Below are 18,377 nucleotides of genomic sequence, written 5' to 3'. Positions count from 1 at the left end.
GCGACCAAAACACTGGCTTGCATCCATAGATGCTTCTCAAGCAAATCCCGGGACGTCATTCTCCCCTTGTACTCGGCCTTAGTGAGGCCGCAGCTGGAGTACTGTGTCCAGTTTTGGGCTCCACAATACAAAAAGGATGTGGAGAAGCTTGAGAGAGTCCAGAGAAGGGCCACGCGCATGATCAGAGGTCAGGGAAGCAGACCCTACAATGACAGGCTGAGAGCCCTGGGGCTCTTTAGCCTAGAAAAGCGCAGGCTCAGGGGTGATCTGATGGCCACCTACAAGTTTATCAGGGGTGACCACCAGTATCTGGGGGAACGTTTGTTCACCAGAGCGCCCCAAGGGATGACGAGGTTGAATGGTCACAAACTACTACAAGATCGTTTCAGGCTGGACATAAGGAAGAATTTCTTTACTGTCCGAGCCCCCAAGGTCTGGAACAGCCTGCCACCGGAGGTGGTTCAAGCGCCTTCATTGAACACCTTCAAGACGAAAGTGGATGCTTATCTTGCTGGGATCCTATGACCCCAGCTGACTTCCTGCCCTTTGGGCAGAGGACTGGACTCTGATCTTCTGAGGTCCCTTCCAGCCCTAATATCTATGAAAAACCATTCATTTCTTAGTCTCTGTTAGCTTTTCACCTATGAACCTCAGTTAGATATAAGAACATGGGACTGGAAAGGGCTTCTCGGGCCATTCAGTCCAGTCCCCCACATTCCCAGACAACCATTTACTGGAATCCTCAAAATTTCCAGTTCCAGCCCTTGCACAAGTAAAAAGAACAATAGCCAAAATACCACAAACACTCTATAACATGTTACAGGTAAAATCAGGGGAGATAGATACTGCCAAGGCCCTGTCACTCTACAATGACAAGAAAATAGTTACAGGAAAATAGTTAGCTAATATGCTCAGATCTAAGAAATGAGATGCGGCCCACACTACACAGGAAAGCAAAACCTCCACCATGGTTTCATCTACATGTGCAATTAACATGCAGCAATAAACTCCAGCACAGTTTGCAATGGAGTTTATTGCTCCTGAATGCAGCATTTACATGTGCACCTGGGACTGCAGGATGGACTCAGGAGAGACTCTGACAGGCCTAGGGTCAGGGAGGACTGAGTTAGGGAACTTCTGGAGGGGCTGGACAGGTTCAAATCAACAGCTCCAGATGCTCTCCACCCCAGGGTGCTGAGGGAATTGGCAGGGGTTATTGAGGGTCCCCTGGCACAGCTTTACGAGCACTCGTGGTGCTCTGGCCAGGTGCCGGACAACTGGAAGAGGGCCAATGTGGTCCCCATTTTCAAAAAGGGAGGAGGGAGGACCCAGGCAACTATAGGCCCATTAGTCTTACTTCAATCCTGGGGAAGCTCTTTGAGAAGATTATCCAGGGCAATCTTCAATGCACAAGCTAAGGCTATTCCGTCCCGGAGGAAAGGCAGCAAAAGGTCACAGCAGCCCCCTTGGCTCAGCAAGGAACCAGTGGACCTCCTGCATTTAAAAAGAAAGACCTGGACTTCAGGAAGGCCTTTGACACTGTCTCCCTCCCCATTCTCATTAAAAAGCTAGGCGACTGTGGCATTGATGCCTACACAGTCAGATGGGTCGCAAATTGGCTGAGGGGCCACACCCAGAGAGTGGTGGTGGATGGGTCATATTCGACCTGGAGGGATGTGGGCAGTGGGGTCCTCCAGGGCTCAGTCCTTAGGCCCACATTGTTTAATCTCTTTATTAGCGACTTGGACGAGGGGGGTGAAAAGCACCCTGTTCAAATTTGCTGATGACACTAAGATCTGGGGTGAGGTGGGGACGCTAGAAGGGAGGGACAGGATACAGCTGGACCTGGACACGTTACAGGGGTGGGCGAATGAGAATAGGATGGGATTCAATACTGACCAGTGTAGGGTACTGCACTTGGGCAGTAAGAACCAGCAGCATACCTATAGGCTGGGGAAAGCACAGTGGCAGAAAGAGATCTTGGAGTCATTATTGATTCCAAAATGAACATGGGCTGCCAACATGAGGACACAGTCAGTAAGGCCAACCGCACCTTGTCATGTATCCACAGATGCATCACAAGCAGGCCAAGGAGGTGATCCTCCCCCTCTATGCGGCACTGGTCAGGCCACAGTTGGAGTACTGCATCCAGTTCTGGGCGCCGCACTTTAGAAGAGATTTGGCCAGCACTGAAATGGTCCAGAGGAGGTCCACTTGCATGATCTGGGGACAGCAGGGCAGACTCTATGAGGAGAAGCTACGAGGCCTGAACCTGTTCAGCCTTCAGAAAAGAAGGCTGAGAGGGGACCTGGTGGCTGTCTACAAACTTACCAGGGGGGACCAGCAGGCAATGGGAGAGACCCTGTTCACCTGTGCACCTCCCGGAGCAACAAGGAATAACTGCCATAAGTTGTTTGAGAGTAGGTTCAGGCTGGACATTAGAAGACACTATTTCACAGTCAGAGCAGCTAGGATGTGGAACCAACTTCCAAGGGAAGTGGTGCTGGCTCCTACCTTGGGGGTCTTTAAGAGGAGGCTTGACAATTACCTAGCTGGGGTCATATGAGCCCAATATTCTCTCCTGCCCAGGGCAGCAGGTCAGACTTGATGACCTACTTAGGTCCCTTCTGACCCTACATCTATGAATCTATGTTGAGCTGGGTCAAAGTAGGCCCAGCTGGCAGGTTTTGGGGGTCACCTTGCCAGCCCAGAGCTACTCCACTCTGGCTCAGCAGGCTGTGGAGGGGCTGGCTGGGGTATGCAGTCCCTGCACTGGCAAGCAGGGGCTGGCAAGAAGTCGCCACACTATAGCACCCTAGTGCCCCGCCAGCTCTAGTCACTGTCTACATGTGTTTCAGTGTACTAAATAACTCCACGATAGGATAGTACTTGTCCCAAAAAGTACTATCCTACAGCAGTTAGTTAATTTACTTCACCCTAATAGCAGTTCAAATATAGATAGACACTTTACAGCACAGCTAATTAATCAACTCCTTACTAAAGTATACATGTAGATGCATCTCATGTGTGCCAAAATTGACCAAATTTGCTCTTTGTAAATTAGTAATCCCAGTCTCTTGTACATCCATAACCAAATCTAAAACTGCTGCATCTCCTAAGTCAATTTTGAGGGACTTACATGATCTGATTTGTAGTAATAAGGAGACCCCTGTGTATAAATCCTAATAAAAATATTAGGATATGTTTCTACCACTTCCAAATTGGACCTGGAGAGCATTCTGTGCTCTGAAGGAACTACAGTGTCGAAGAATCCCTGATTAGGAAGTCAGATGTAGTCTTGATGGATCCCTTAATGTCAGTCTAAAATGTGATTATCTCTTACTGGAGGGATACAAATGGCTATAGCCTGCTCTGGAAAAGGCCTGGACTTTATGATTTAGTAATTTTATTTTTTAATCTTATACTTTGTATGGAAGATGGGGATAGTTTGGAAATCAAGGCTTTTCTGGGAAATCGCAACCATTGGAGCTGACAGGTGTGCAACAGTGTGCCTTGTAGGTAAGGGACTCCTTGCATTTGGGTAAAAGAGGTACTCTTTTTACTTTTGGGTGGACACTGCTAAAAACAGCTCTGGATATTTAGACTGTTCTCTTGCCATACCAGATCTCGAAGTTGTTGAAGAAGCTGCAAAACATCCATGAGCTTTTCTTCCACCAGTGACAGTCTAACTCTCTCAGTCTCCAACATCTGTAGCTCCATCTTCAACAATTCCGTCTCCTCCACTTTTTGTTGCAACTCACCTAGCAATGGGCCTTTCATCTGGACAATGACATAGAAAATTAAAAACACTGGAAGTTTTCATTTTCTGCCACAAAAATTGCAGTTAAGGAGGAAACTTTATCTGCCAAATGTCAGTTCACTTCAGAAAACTATCTTGGAAAGAAGTGCATTTCTTTAAGATACTGCAGAAGGCGTTACATCAACAGAAGTAATAGTTGCTACGAAATGTATGGTTGGTTGCTCTTCTGCTTAATGACAATTCTTTAATGACAATTCATTCAATATTTACTGCAAACAGGCCATTCAGAAATCCTAACTGTTATCATTCTGAATTTCTTCAATCCTTCTCATATCTGTATTTGTCCAAGGGAATCATTCAGAGAGGGTTGTCTGTACACTCCCCAACCTTTAGGCCTATGCATGGAACACAGATGTATTATGTAACTTAAGTGGCTCAGCTAGTTTTTTGTAAGCATTTCAGAAAAGGTGGTTCTTGGGGAAGGATTTTAGACCCTGGCTCAGGAAAGCATTTATACACATCTGTACATAAGGGAAAGGTTCCAAAGAAGCACTGGAAGTTCCCAAACCAATATTCTGCCACAAGATGTTTTGATAAAACAGAATATTTAGACAGAAAAAAGGGCTGCTTCCCATCTCCAACAACTTCTCCTTATATAAGCAGGTCCTGCATGTCTTTAAGGGCTTTGTTCAATCCAAGGACCAAGATACAGACAGTCTTGTAGAGTAGGTAGAACCAACCTGGTAGAGTCAATGAAGGATCTGGAGAACAGAATCAGCAGCCAAGCTGGACTCAGTCACGATTTGTGCCTATCACACCCCGACCACCCTGCTGATTTGCTGTATCTCTCTACTCATCTCCTGCCTGTCCTACACAACACTCTCTTGTGGAAGGAACTGTCTTCCTTTAGGCATGGAAAATGCCACAAGCTAATGTTATCTGAGTAACAGAATCACTGAATTGGGTTTTCATTTCTATAAAAACAAGCCTGAATTCCAGTTTGGGGAGTAAATGGATATATGACTTTGCAGCACTTCGTGGCAATGGCTCCACTGAATGCTGGAGATTCCCATGGAAAGATACCTCCAGTCACACATGCTAAATCTGTGCCTGCTACATGCTTTGGAGCAGATCTCTCTGAAAAAGCTCCACTACAACATATCTGTGTTTGGCACGTGTGAATAAGAGCAGATGAGCAGGGCATGCTTGGGAACCTCTCTCTCCAAAAGCACTGCTGCCGGCTGGTTCTAGGTAGTCCTCTGATGCTAAGGACTTCATCTCAGTCCCTGCTTTTCATATCACAAAGCTGCTATGTAGTCAGGGTAAGTCAAGGCCTCTCTTTGCTGGAGGTCAGGGCCTGGTATAGGAAAAGGACCATGGAACAGGAAGACAGTGTATTGGCTGATCTATTAAAGAGAGAGCCGAAAAAGTGGTGGTCAGAAAAATGTTTCGCTGAAATATTAATTTCAGGTTTGCATAAGCACTCAAGTTAATTAAATCAAAATAAACCCTAGTCCTCATTCATTACTGGGCCCAGGCAGAGCAGACAGAATTCTTATCATTTTTGCTATTGTGGTTTCCAAACGTAAGCCAGATAAGAATATATCACACTAAGGAACCAAATTCTGGGGGGAAAAATTCCATGTTTGCTGGTTATGTTTATTCCTTTTTGGTATTATCATTCATCTTTACTGCAGCTCTAGCACTAGCTAGAGAGGGCTGGACTGAAGTAACTACAGGCTTTCAAGTAGAGTTGCTACTTAGATTTTATTTGGTGGAAAATATCTTAATCAATACTTAACAGATGGGCTGGAACTTCATTTTTCTAAAGAACAATTGGAATCAGAATGAAGAAGTAAAATAATCCCATGTCCAAATAGGGCACGTCTGCACGTGCATATTAATGCAATGCAATAAACTCCTGGGTGCTGCATTTATATGTGCACCCAGGACCACAGCACGCTGAGCCAAGCTGTAGCAACCCTGGCTGGCAGGGGACCCTGGGGGTCAGCCTGCCAGCCTAGGGCTGCTCCAACCCAGCCTAACATACTGTGGATGGGCTGGCTGGGGCTGGGGCACACGGGTGCTCCAGTGTGGGGCTAGCCACCAGGCAGCTCCCGCACTGAAGCACCCTTGTTCCCCAGCCAGCTGCATCAGCATCTACACATACGGTGCTGTGGAGTGAAAAACTCTGCAGCAGGGTAGTACTTGTAAATACTACTACCCTGCTGCAGAGTTTATTAGTTTACTCCAGCCTAACAGCCCTGCAAGTATAGATGCTGAGAGGTTTATTGTGGAGCTAGTTAGTCTACTCTGCAGTAAACATTTTGTGTAGATGTACCCACAGATTCCTTTCTCAAAGGTAAGTGTATGCTAAATATGTTCTAACTGGCACTTGACTCAACATCAGCTTAAAATTATTTGACTATATTAGCCCTACATGAACCCTACTTTTAGAGTATCTCCAACTCTGAGCTACAGTGAACAACATGCACTTCAGATGACTTGGTTTACATCCTCTGCCAGTGAGTTACCTAAGAATTCCTAGCTGAAATCCTATTTTGTAGCTGCTGAGCACAAAAACAGTTTCCTGTACATAAAGCCAACACTGTCATCGTCAATGCAGCAGCAACCAGTCCAGTACATAATGAATGCCCTCTGAGACAGGTGGGGTATGTAGTGAAGAGTATGTGTGCATCTATCTATCTATCTATCTATCTACACACACACACACACACACACACACACACACACACACACACACACACTGAAGAGGGTAATAACATATTGTTCTGGTGACCCAACTTATAAGTAGACCCCACATTTAGTAGACCCCACATTTTCAGATTCAGTTTTAGGAAAAAACTTGTTCCCTGAATACAGGCTGATAATTGCTAGTAAGTCCTTGAACTGCTATTGCCCTTACAAAATCCAACAGAAAAATCAAATAACCAAGGAAAGGGCCAAAAGAGTTAAATGCACTAAAATGCTAATATAAAGAAAGAAACATCTTCTGTACCAAAGATATTTTTACCAAAGTCTTATTACCCTTTTGTCTTTAGCTTAAAATTCCCTGGTAATGCATATTAAACAAATATTTGTAGGACAATTGAAAACACTTCACAGGTTTAAATAAAGACAGGCCCTTACTGCAAGGGATCTGCATTGCATTTCTGGATTCAACCTTTCTATGATATGTAAAGCCAAAACCCTGCCTTCAAACACTCCTGGATTTTGGACTTTAAATTCCAATTTTTTCCCAATTTTTGAGGGACACGAGGAGGGAAAAAATGTATGCAAATTGTTTAATAATTTTGTTTTGTTTTGCTGGAAAATGCTAATTTCCAGAATCTAAAATCCTTCACTATTGATTTTGACTTGATTCTAATGAAACACAGGCTGTGGTCTGTAATGGGGAGCCAGGGGCTCCTGTTACTTTAAGTAAGGAGCCACAGGAGGGATGTCCTCAGGTGGGGAAAACAGCACACTAAGGCATAGCTGCAGGGGTGTAGGCAGCCAGCAGCCCACAGGCTGCAAGTGCCTACTGTGGGGCTGGCTGCTTAGCAGTGGGAGAGTAGTGCAGCCCCTGATTAGGTAGCAATGGTACTGGCAGTAAGCTGCCCTGGAAGCAGAAGAGGCACACCTATGGGTGTCAGGGGAGCACCTGACAAGAAATGGAGGAGCCATGGGATATAAGCCTGGGCTCCTGAGGCACAGAGGCCACTGTAGTCCTGAATTCTGCTGGGAAAGGAGCTCCTGTCAGCCCAGACTGGTGAGGAGTGAAAGCTACAGGCCATGGCAGGTACTGCCAGAGTGGGGAGAACCAAAAAGTCGGAAGGTAGCCTTGCAGTGGTATGCTGACCCAATTGTGGGGATGGGGACTTTGAGTTTCAAGTGGTTGCTTGAATTTTTGTTTTAGGTTTTACTGGAGGACTGGATGTAGCTGGTAGAGTGGATTGGATAAGGGTGCTGCAGGGGCACTCAGCAGAAAACAGCCTAACCCCAGCTCAGAGATGCCATGGGTACTGACCTGAACTGAGAGTAGCCCTGCCCAGGGTTAGGGACACCAGAGGAGCTAGGACAATGCACAGGGTTGAGGGACTTGGAGATGCAGAGAGGGCTGAGGCCAAGACAGCTAGGCCCAAAATCTGTGGGCTGGGCCTGGAAGCCTGCAGCCAGAGTAAAGGGGAGCTAAAGCCAAGACATCTGAGGTCTCTATAAACAGAGAACTCAGCTGTGGACAGAGTAACATCTGTGAGGAATAAGCATGGCTGTAGGGGCAGAAGGAGGCCACAAATGGCCCTTTAAGGCAACTAGTGCCCTGGGGTACAGACGGGGCTGGGAGAGCCCCACTCAGTGCTTGAGCAGGACTGGGATCAGCTGGATCCAAGAGGGATCTGATATCCAAAGAACAGACCTGGGCTCACTCTGGGACCCTACGGCAGACTCCTTTTTCTTACAATCAAATAATTCCATCAAAGCATGGCAGGCGAGAGGAAAGGGAGTGAACTTGAGAAGTCGGAGTGGGGCAGGAGCCATGTGGCCTAGTCCTATCACAGTGTCCAATAGAACAGAGCCCATCTTGTGGGCTGGTTCCTGGCTCTGCAGTTCAAGTGGTAAATTAGTGCATCGACTGTACAGAGCTGGTATCTGAAGATTTTCTACTAGCCTGCAATGGAATCAGGGGTCTGGAAGTCTCAACTTGACCAAGACTCCTAGCTTCTAAACTCCTACGTCCATGATCAAGGATTAATGCTGCCTCCCACTCCAGTGGAAAAGGCCAGGGAGAACTCGAAGGGGAGTGGAAAGCTGGGTTACTCAGCTATTGTATCTCTGGCCTGCATGAGCCTGCCATAATGGAACAGATGACCCTGCACAGTACCCTTATAGTGCAGCTCTGAAAGGTACTGTACAAAGTCATCTTCCCATGCAACAGCACTATATTGACCCAAATATAGTTTTACCCCATGCAATTTTAACTGAGATTTTTAGGATTCCGTTTGGAGGGAAGAAAGGTTGACTTTTAATCAGAACAATAAAGAATGCAAAAGAAAAAAAAAGTTATTTATTTGTTTAATTGCACTTTCCTAAACTTCTCTGGGATATTTCCCTAATATCTAGCCTCTCTGATCATTATACTCACCTCCTGATATGCCACGTACCAGACACTAGTTTGACACCCAGCTAATGAGAGGTGCATTTAAACTTTTCAGTGGGTACCCATCAGTTCTCTACATTCATAATCAATGGGTACACATTCTTCCACTTCAAGGATGTTTTTTCACAGCATCCTGTTTTTTTAGTAGCACTGGAACAACTCCATAGTAATTTCCTCTAACATTACCAAAAGGCAGCAGGTACCATGCTACACAGGACAAGACAGGATGAGTCAGCCCAGAGCAGTGCAGGATAAGACAGGCTGCCATGCTGCAGTGGCAAGGCTTGGAAGTTTTTCCACAAAGACAGAATGTCCCCATTTCTTTGCACTCCCCTGGATCTGCCCAGAGGAGTTCAAGGAGTGGTGGCTATTTTCTGTGGGAGGGTTCCCACCATAGGAGAAAGGACCCTGCCCCCTCCATTGCCAGTCAACTATTGATTGATGGGGGTGGGGGGAGGCACTCTCCTGGGGCTCGCCCCTTCCTGCTAACTGCAAGGCAAAGGAGAAGACAGTCTGCTAATTAATGGGTTCCCCTAAGGGTGGGAGATATGGGGGAGGAGGGCAGGTGCAGCCTTCTAGTACCCCCTCTCTGGAGAGGTTGCCTATGTAGCTCTCTAGCCAGAGGACTGGAATACATGTATGCTCCAGCTCCTGAGCTACTTTTCTACTAGTAAGAATTGCAATGAAATTCTTACCAGTATAAATGAATGCCCGTCCATGGACAAAGTGTCTTTAGTTTTAGAGTACGCTGGAAGATTTCCCTGAAGGAACTCCAGAATGGTGAATACCTGTAACTTAGTCAGGGGTACCGAATAGCTCCGATATTTGGTAATAGGATAGAAGGAACCCTTCACCCACAGTTGAAGATTAGGGAAGTCTGCATTTCCAGTGCAAACTGTCCTGCATTTTTTTTTCTCTGGGAATATCATTCCTGAGGGTCTTCTCAATTATTAAGTCTTTATTATTTTCAATTATTAAGTCTTTAGTTAAAGAGTTTTAAACAAATTATACCGTTAAAACAGCCTGTATTTAAATGTGATTTGAGTCAGTCTTGTCCTCTAAATACCTGGAGGTTCTTGCAAATGCTGCTGTTGTGCAAGGAGAGTAGATATGGAATTATGATTGTTTGGGCTCCACAGGTAACTGTTATGCCCCCTGGTGACCACACAACCCTTTCTCTATTTGAGCTTCAGCATACCGCTCCCTTCAAGCTCTCCTGCCATGCCTTGATGTATCTGTTGAATGACTGAAAGGAAGGATGCCTAAGGGTCCTAGAGTAAGCCCTTATCCTTCTGACTGCCAGCAGGTCACTCCTGGACCCTGCTGGTGTTCGTCCTGCACTCACGCTAAGTGGGACTCCCAGCCCATGTCTGCCCCCACCAGGCACCTGTAGCTGAAAGGGCTATTCATGGCTTCCAACCTCCCCTACAGCCATGCCTTGCACGTGTTACAGGTTTCCCTCGCCAACCACGGTTTTGCCAACCACAGTTTTGAGTATCCACATGCCAAAGGCAGCAGGGGTGCAGTTTGAAAATACCCCCCATGGCCCTGCTCATGCCTCTCACTCCCCCCACCCACAGCCCCTGCTCCTCCAGCCCTACCAGTTTTGCCAACCACGGGAACTTTCAGGAACCTAACCCCTGTGCTTGGCAAAGGAAACCTGTACTGTACAATCAATCCCTTATTGGGGCCTCGGCCTTCTTGGCCTCCACCCCTTTTCTCTAACTAAGCCTTCTAGCCCAGGGTCACTCTGTAGGGCCTGGCTTCTGGGCTCCAGCTCTTATCTCAATAACTTTAGTTCTGGGCCTCCAGGCCCCGTCTCTGCCCTGTCGTGGGGTGCTAAGTCTACTTTGGCTCTGTCTGGGCCACTTTGCCCTGTCTAGCTTTCACCCATGCTAGGCTTCAACCTCTTGCTAGACTACAACCTCTTTTAGGCTTCTACCTGCTCTGTGTCTTGAGCCCTTAGCCCTGGCAGGACTCAAAACACTCTTGTGCCCTTGGGCACAATTGGGGCCTCCACCAATTCCTGAAAGTCCCATCCCAAACCAGCAGGATAACCTGTAACAAAGGAACAAGCCTACTGGCTGTAACACAAACTAAACCCACTCCAGGTGCAAACATCAGCAGTAACTTGCTGCTTGTATGTAGCATAGCTTCCCCGTACCCTGGGTGGTATCCCTTCATAAGTCATTGGTCTCTTACTGGCAGGCCCTAGGGCAGCTCAGAAGTCAGAAAAGCATCCCTTAGCAGTCATCCTACTCCTACTGCCTACTCCCTTGCAGCCAACTCACCCTAGGCAGAGTTCTCTTGACTGGTCACAGGTGAGCCCCTTCACTCTACTGGGCAGCTCCCTGCCATGGCAGCAATGTTTCTTTCCTGCCTTCTCTCTTGTGGCTAACCCGTCTCAGCTGTCTGGGCTCCGTCTGCTGCCATTTTTCTCCTTAAAGTAACCGGAACCCCAGGCTCCCTGTTATAATGATGTTATAGTGAGAAATCAGCAAGTGCAAGCAAATGAGAGATCCATACTGCTGTCTAGAAATCAATACAAATAACCTCTCTCACACTATCTAACACTTATTACCTCTTCCACATTAGTTTCCAACGTTTTCGTATCATTTCCTTTATGCTCAGGCTGCTCAGTCAACTTCACAGTTCTCTCTACCAGTTCTACAGTGGCATTCTCATGACAATCACTATTGGCATCTCCAAAATAAGACATCAACTTCTTCAGCATTTTGTCATCACATCTATGTTTAAGAAAATAAATAAAAAGGAGTTAGTAAATAAAAATGCCTAGCCAGGATCAATATGCATAAGAGGTATGGCTGGTTTTCTGCAAAACTCCCAGAAGCACAATATCTCATAGGACATAAATTCAAAGCACTGGCAATGACTTAAATTCTTTATGGTTTGGATCCTGGCTACGTAAAAATGTTCCACTTCCTCTTACACACAAGCTGAGGTGCCTCAGCTATCAGTTTCTACATTTGTATAACTGAAAAGAGACAAGGTAGGGTGTCTTAAGTGGATGGTCCTTGATCCTAAAACAGGTCTGTCCCTACACCCTGGTCTGACAAAGCCACAGCCACAAGACCTTCAGTGAACATTCTAAAACCCATTCAATGTATGCATGTTTGTGCTGGAAAGGCAGATTCTAAGCAGGCAGATCCTTTTTCTTGAGAGAAGGGGGTAATTTTTCCATTAGGAATCCTAATCAGCATATTTAGTTTGTGCAGTGTGTTTTTAAATTTTTTACTGCAAGAACAATTAAAGACGGGACAAAACACTTAATGATGATGATTCAAGAAGCATGTGGGTGATAAGACAGGCTTTCCCCTGCCATACAGACTTTGGCTTGCTTTTTATTTTCTTTCTAAGCCCCACTTACTCAAATTTACTATCCTCTCTGATATGTGCTAGGATCTACCTTTCTCCTATGACTAGATAGTGCAAGCACAGGGGTATCTTATCTTTTATTTCAGTGAAATACACACCTGGCAGATGTGCAAGTAAAGGTGCCATGAGATCTGATGTGCAATCCCCACAATCACGTTTCCTCCCATGCCACATGTTCATGGCAAGAGATGTAATTGTGGCATCGAACATCAGATCCTATCACGCCTTACTGCTGGTGCAGGGGGAGACCAAGATTATTATCCTAGGCATCCCCTGCACTGGCAAGTAGAAAGCTCATATAGCTGGGAGCAGTGGGAGTGCATGGTGTGTCCCCACGACTGAGAGTCTGGATCAGCTGACAGGACTCCCAGCCACAGGAGTGTATGATGTGCCCCCACAGCTGTGGGCCCCAGCCGGTCTACATGTTCAGTTAATGGTGTAATAGGAAACAGCCATGATGTTATTACACATTTTTTTCCTAATAACTTTGTGGTTTATTCCTTGTTTTATTATGCCATTAATTGCATTAACATGTGTCTGGGGAATAACTTAAGATGTGATTAACTTGTTAATCACGTCTTTAAGCATAATGTGTGCCAGGGACCATGGTTCCATAGCCTGTTGCTGAGCCCATGGTACCTTTTACCTCTTTTTAGATCATCGAGTAAAATTCTCAGTGGGAGAAAGGGATACGTAACATTGATCTCTGAGACATACCCGCTGCCACAACAAGGAAGCCTGGTCAGTAGCTTCTTCACTTCAGCCACCTGAGATGGCTGCTCCCCTGTCCACTTCTCCTCCTCCTCATCAGAGGCAGCCTGGCCCTCCACAGAACGGAACATCTGATCTTCTACTGGAGAAAAGAAGTGTCACATAAATACATGTAAAATTCTGTCATGCTCAGGACAACCGCCTTTCCAGCTGTAACAATTTAAATGAGTGGGATTTAAAAAAAGAAAAAGAAATGTTAAATATCTCATTAAAATACATGGTACATACCTTTATCACCAGACCTTTGAAATGAACCCCAAATGGATGAGAGTTCGTGGTGATGCTGACTTATTCTTTCTTCTAATACTCTGGTACTACTTCAACTGGTAGCTTTTGCCACTGTCTCACTTGAACACATTGGATGTCCAGATGAACGTGGTCATGCAGTATGTGATGTTGCAAACATGATTACGGTGCCACATACCGCACAGTCCAGTGTTCTCCACTCTGTAAGGGTGTGCTGCCCATGTGCGTGCTGCTCTGGGTTTTCTCTCCGTGGTTTCCAGGGGATATCCAGGGGTCAAAAAAACACCATGGAAAAAAATAATAGGGCAGTGCATGCTACTGAAAAGCAGAGGCGGGACGCCTGGAGCCATGCTGTGGCTGCCAGCCAGGCTCTGCCTGGCAGGATCACCACAGCTACAACCCCTGGAGGCCCCCAGGTAAGGCCCCCCTACTGCCACTGGGTTAACTTGCTGCGCGCCAAAGCATAGGCATTCCCCAGGGACAAGAAGCTGAGGCCCAAGGTATGCCACTGCTAGTTGTCCCTGTGGAACCAAATGTCCATGCATGTCTGGGCAAGTCCATTGTGTTTTTCTAAGAAAATAGCATGGGTTTAAGAAAGAGTGAGAGGCAACAAAACATTAGAGTAGGCACAATTACTAGTTATTTAATCGGTATATGATGTATGTGCTGTTATGAACTGGAATGAGACCCTACTCTGAGGCATTTTCTGCATAGTCACTGGACTAAGTGAATGTATGCTCAGAAGAGAGTACAGGGAATTTGACTGAGAGTTGCTATCACTTACACTAAACCATTCTCTTGCTTAAAGCATTTTACGTGACTGTAATATCATCTTTATGACCACTTAAATGTTAGCACCACCTATTTAGCCTGAAGTAAATCTCTTCTGAAATCTAAGAAATCTGAATGAAGCAAATGGCATATGCATGGAATAATACAGACACATTTCCATATTTCAGCAGTGCGTTAGTTCACACTAACAGTAGTTAGATTCTATTAACTGCCAAAGGATCTTTTCTCTGCAGGAGGATTTTATTTAAATGCTCATAAATACCTTTCCAAAAAAGATGCCCATACATGGAAGGCATTGGCAGTTGTTTTATTCCAAATGTTTATTCCTGAATTCACAACAGTTTAAACCAATTTAAACCCAGGTTTAATTATTGGTTTCTATACTTTTTTGTGAAGATTGCAAACCAAAAAATCTACAAGAGCTAGAGTTTATTCCCTCACAAATTTAAAGCTATTAAATTTTCAGTTATATTTCAAAGACAGCATACATGTACATTTAGTTAATATGTTCAGGTAGTTTTTAACCTTCTTAGTGCAAGGTGCTAGCTTTGTGGATGTGAGTGAAAGCTGGTGCCTTCCACAGGCTGCCGCAAAGAGCTAGTGTCAGTAACAGACTTGGATGCTTAAGCAGGATTAGGTGGAATTGAGGAGCCTTAGTCCAAAACTTTGCTCAGTTGCAGCCTAAAGCCACCAAGTTATCTCCCAGTTTGAATGTGAAGCTAAAGGTCTACTACTTTTACACATGTATTTTATCTACTGACTCTTTTGGAAAGGAAGACATGGGTTTGAACTCCTTGGGTGTGTCCACACATGCAGACATGTGCGCTTCCAGCAGCTCAAACAGCAGTGGCACAAATTTGGGCCAGAGATTTGTGCCTCAGCACAAGTGCCTGAACATACGCTTTGGTGTGGGGCAAGTTGTGCCACTTGAGGCAAACTCACCCTTCCCAGCTCCTCCCAGATCTGCAGCCAGGGGGACCTGAAGGCTGGATAGTAAGCTGCAGCAGTATAAAAAAACTGCCCTGGCAAGCACCTCAGGGCTACTTGCTCTTGGGAGCTTATACAGCCCAGCCAGTTGACGCATGGGGACACTAGCCCCCTGTGCCACCTAGACTACTGCGGCAGCCCTGACCTAGAGTGGTCCCTACACCCTCTACCCAATGCAGCGGTCTGGCAGCAGGGGCTGCTGCCTGGCTGTGATCTGCTGCCACCTGTGACAGCATCCGCCCCCTCGAACCTGCAGCCCCATATCTGCATGCCTGCTAGACCTGGACAGGGACTGCATGGCCACCTGGGCTGTGGCATGGGCACTGCAACAGGGCTTTCTGCTCCTCTGGGCCAGCTGCCAGTGGGTTGTGGCTGCACAGTTGGCCTTCATGTGGCACTGCTGCAGTGTGTGTCCCCACCCTGCCATCTAGACAGCTATCATCTGGAAGATATGCTCAGTGTGGTGGTCTGCTTTGAATTGCCAAAGCATGTCCTCCTGGCTTCAAATGGCAAGGAGGTCAGCCACCTCATTTGCCCTCCAGCTGGGTTCCTAGTGCCAGCCCTGGGCAGGCTACTCTGCCTGAGTCCTGCCACTTGCCTCACCAACAGAGATCCTGGTGTCCCCGGTTTAAAAATTGCAAATTCTCAGATTTAAAAAAATCAAAAATTCACTCTTTAGTGAAAATCCATGTTCTTCCACGATTAAAAATGAAACATCACTATATGTATATCTATATACAGAGAGAGAGATGGATTAGTTGGGCAATGTCTTATTGATATATTTACGATTTTAAAGCCTACCACTGCCTCTATCATCATAACAAAATACATTCTAAATATTTATATGCTTTGGTGTTTGCTTTTTTTTTTGTAATAGAAAATAATAGAAAAATCAGATCTCCCCCTGACCCTTCCACTAACCAGGATGTGGGGACCCCTGCCCCTGCAGCCACAGCTCCAGCCAGCAGGTTTCCTTCTGTCTGGTATCTGGGCACACAGGATATGAGATGTGGGAGGGGATATGGGGTTTAGGGGTTTTAGGTGGGGACTGCCACATGCCCACCTCCTGGCGCATAGCCCCTGTTGCTGGCAGCAGCAGCCAGCTGTGCCCTGCCCACTGTAGCTCAGCCCCACGGGGCACAGTGCAGCCTGACCTGCCCATGGTCTGTACATGGTGAATGGCCCTGGCCTTCCCCACTAGGGCAGGTGGTGGCAGGAGCCAATCCCGATGTCAAGAGTATCTCTCTAGAGGACTCAACCTCAGGTTGCCTCAGGGCACAGTTGTGCTCATGCACCACTTTTTTTTTGCATGGTGGGGTTTTTTTTTTGATACCTGCATTTCCAAGTATCAAATTTTAGAGCCCATGATGCAAATATGCAGCCCAGGGAACATTTTTCTGTTCCCAATGTGCCTCTTGCGGCATCTCAAAGCAGTTTAAGATGCCGCAACAGGCACATGCGCTTGTCTGGATGTGCCCCTTAGGCTGAGAAGGTTATTGAGCCCAAGTCTACCATTTCCTAAGTAAGTGCTCTAACCACCAGGCTATTATTAGTGTTCTAACCACCAACAGTTACGCCCCACAGGTCAATACAAGGGAGAAGAGAATGAGCCCTGCTTAGTTCATGGAAAGAATTGTTGTAGATGCCTGCTCTCAGGAAAGGGCTCCAGGCTGTAGATCTTAAACTAATAGAAGCAATTTACTGGAACCCTGAATCGGGTGCTTAATCTTTGGTGAGGGGTGGGATTTCAGACACCCCCGATCCTTAATGGTTCCTAATGGCTTGTTCTAAGCAGCTCCCTGCCCAACCTGCTGGCTGTTTTGGATCCTATTCTGAGGCACCTGGCTCTCCCCATACACTGTGTAGGGAGCCCGGGTGCCTAAGTGAGGCCAGATATGAAGAAGCTCTTTAATGGATCCAGCTCAAAATAAAAGCTGAGACACCTAAACCTGCCGAAAGAAGGTTGTGTTTTCAAATTAAAGGAACAGCTACTTGTGTGTGAGGGAGACAGTGAGAGATGTATGCAATTATCTGTTGAAAGACATGAATTGTATTAGCTGTTAGTAAACCAGCCATGCTGTTACCTGCTGCTTACAGATTTTCACAATAGATAGCGCAGAGAAAAGCAGCAGGTTCAGTTAATACCTGCAGTCTAGGAAATAAAATTCAACCTTCTGTTTAAAGATGCAGACTTTTATCACTCAAGTTAAAGAGCAATATCTATTCAGTGTCACTAATAGTAGAACTTATGATGTAGTCTCATTACAGGGATTTTACCAATAGGCAGTGTGGCAATCAGACTTGAGCAAGTCTGACATATTGCAGTCCATCCATTAGAGGGCACTATTGTACCACATCCACATTCAAACTAACAGGACTCTTACTTGGCAAAGCCTAATTGATACTAGATTCTCTGCCAGATACATTTTTCATAATATTAAAAAAAACCCAAAACCAAGCAACCTGGCTTCTGTCTTTTTATACAGTGGCCATATGTGTGCTAAGCCAGTTTGTCTTCAAACAACATTCCGCTTGCCTAACTTATGAATTATCCTGATCGATAATTAATATTCAAAACAGTAAGGAAGTTCTTAATGACGGAGAGAGAATACCCATACATTTTTTGCAATATTTAATGCATGCAGATTAATATCCTTAAATTGGTTTACTTTCATTACCCCTCACATTGCCAAAGTAAAAATTTATTGGCAGGTCTTCAGTCTGATACATGGATAGTAAGCATTTATACATAATCACTTAGGTTCTTGCTCTGGAGGTCAAAAAGTGGTCAGCACTTGCAACTGCTCTGGAGCATGAGAAAGCAGAATGGTTCATAAGGCACTGACGCTACAGAATAACATCAATTCCTTTAAAACCTGACAGCTCTATAATGTTTTCTGTCAGCCATTGATGCATCTGGCATATGGCAGATGGGCTGGAAAATTTTAATTGAAACTTTTTTTTTGTCAGAGAAAGCTATTTCATTTCACTAAAACCATTTTTTTGACCAAATCATTGACTTTTTTTTAATGCCCTGGACAATAGCTTTGAAGAAAAAATCCACTTCAGAAACTTGATTTTGAAAAATTGTGTTTTATGTGTTATTTGTCTGAGTTTTACATCGTTCATTTAATGTAACAGATGAAGCAATATACACTGCTGGTACTACTGATATGTTATACTAGCCAAATGCCCATCAAGAATGATGGGGGCAGGGAGGGGAGCGGGTGGGGATGGAGCCCTGTGCCCCCCCACCCCCCACCTGGC

At 45.7% G+C, this 18,377-nt stretch overlaps 1 protein-coding gene across 1 annotated transcript in view; it reads right to left on the bottom strand.

Moving 5' to 3' along the window:
* The window catches only part of EFCC1 (EF-hand and coiled-coil domain containing 1), a 127,274-nt gene that overhangs the window by 12,448 nt on the left and 96,449 nt on the right, over window positions 1–18,377 (bottom strand). Inside the window, exons 5-7 of the mRNA XM_014520087.2 lie at window positions 13,032–13,167; window positions 11,500–11,665; window positions 3,622–3,780 (exon numbers count right to left, since the gene is read on the bottom strand). Coding sequence (XP_014375573.2) covers window positions 3,622–3,780; window positions 11,500–11,665; window positions 13,032–13,167 — 461 coding nt within the window. The remainder of the gene's footprint in view (window positions 1–3,621; window positions 3,781–11,499; window positions 11,666–13,031; window positions 13,168–18,377) is intronic.

The sequence above is a fragment of the Alligator sinensis genome, unplaced genomic scaffold (genome assembly GCF_000455745.1).
Source record: "Alligator sinensis unplaced genomic scaffold, ASM45574v1 scaffold81_3, whole genome shotgun sequence".
In the NCBI taxonomy this organism is placed as follows: domain Eukaryota; kingdom Metazoa; phylum Chordata; order Crocodylia; family Alligatoridae; genus Alligator; species Alligator sinensis.
The sequence above is the reverse complement of the archived record's forward strand: the minus strand, read 5'-3'. Positions and strand labels throughout refer to the sequence as shown.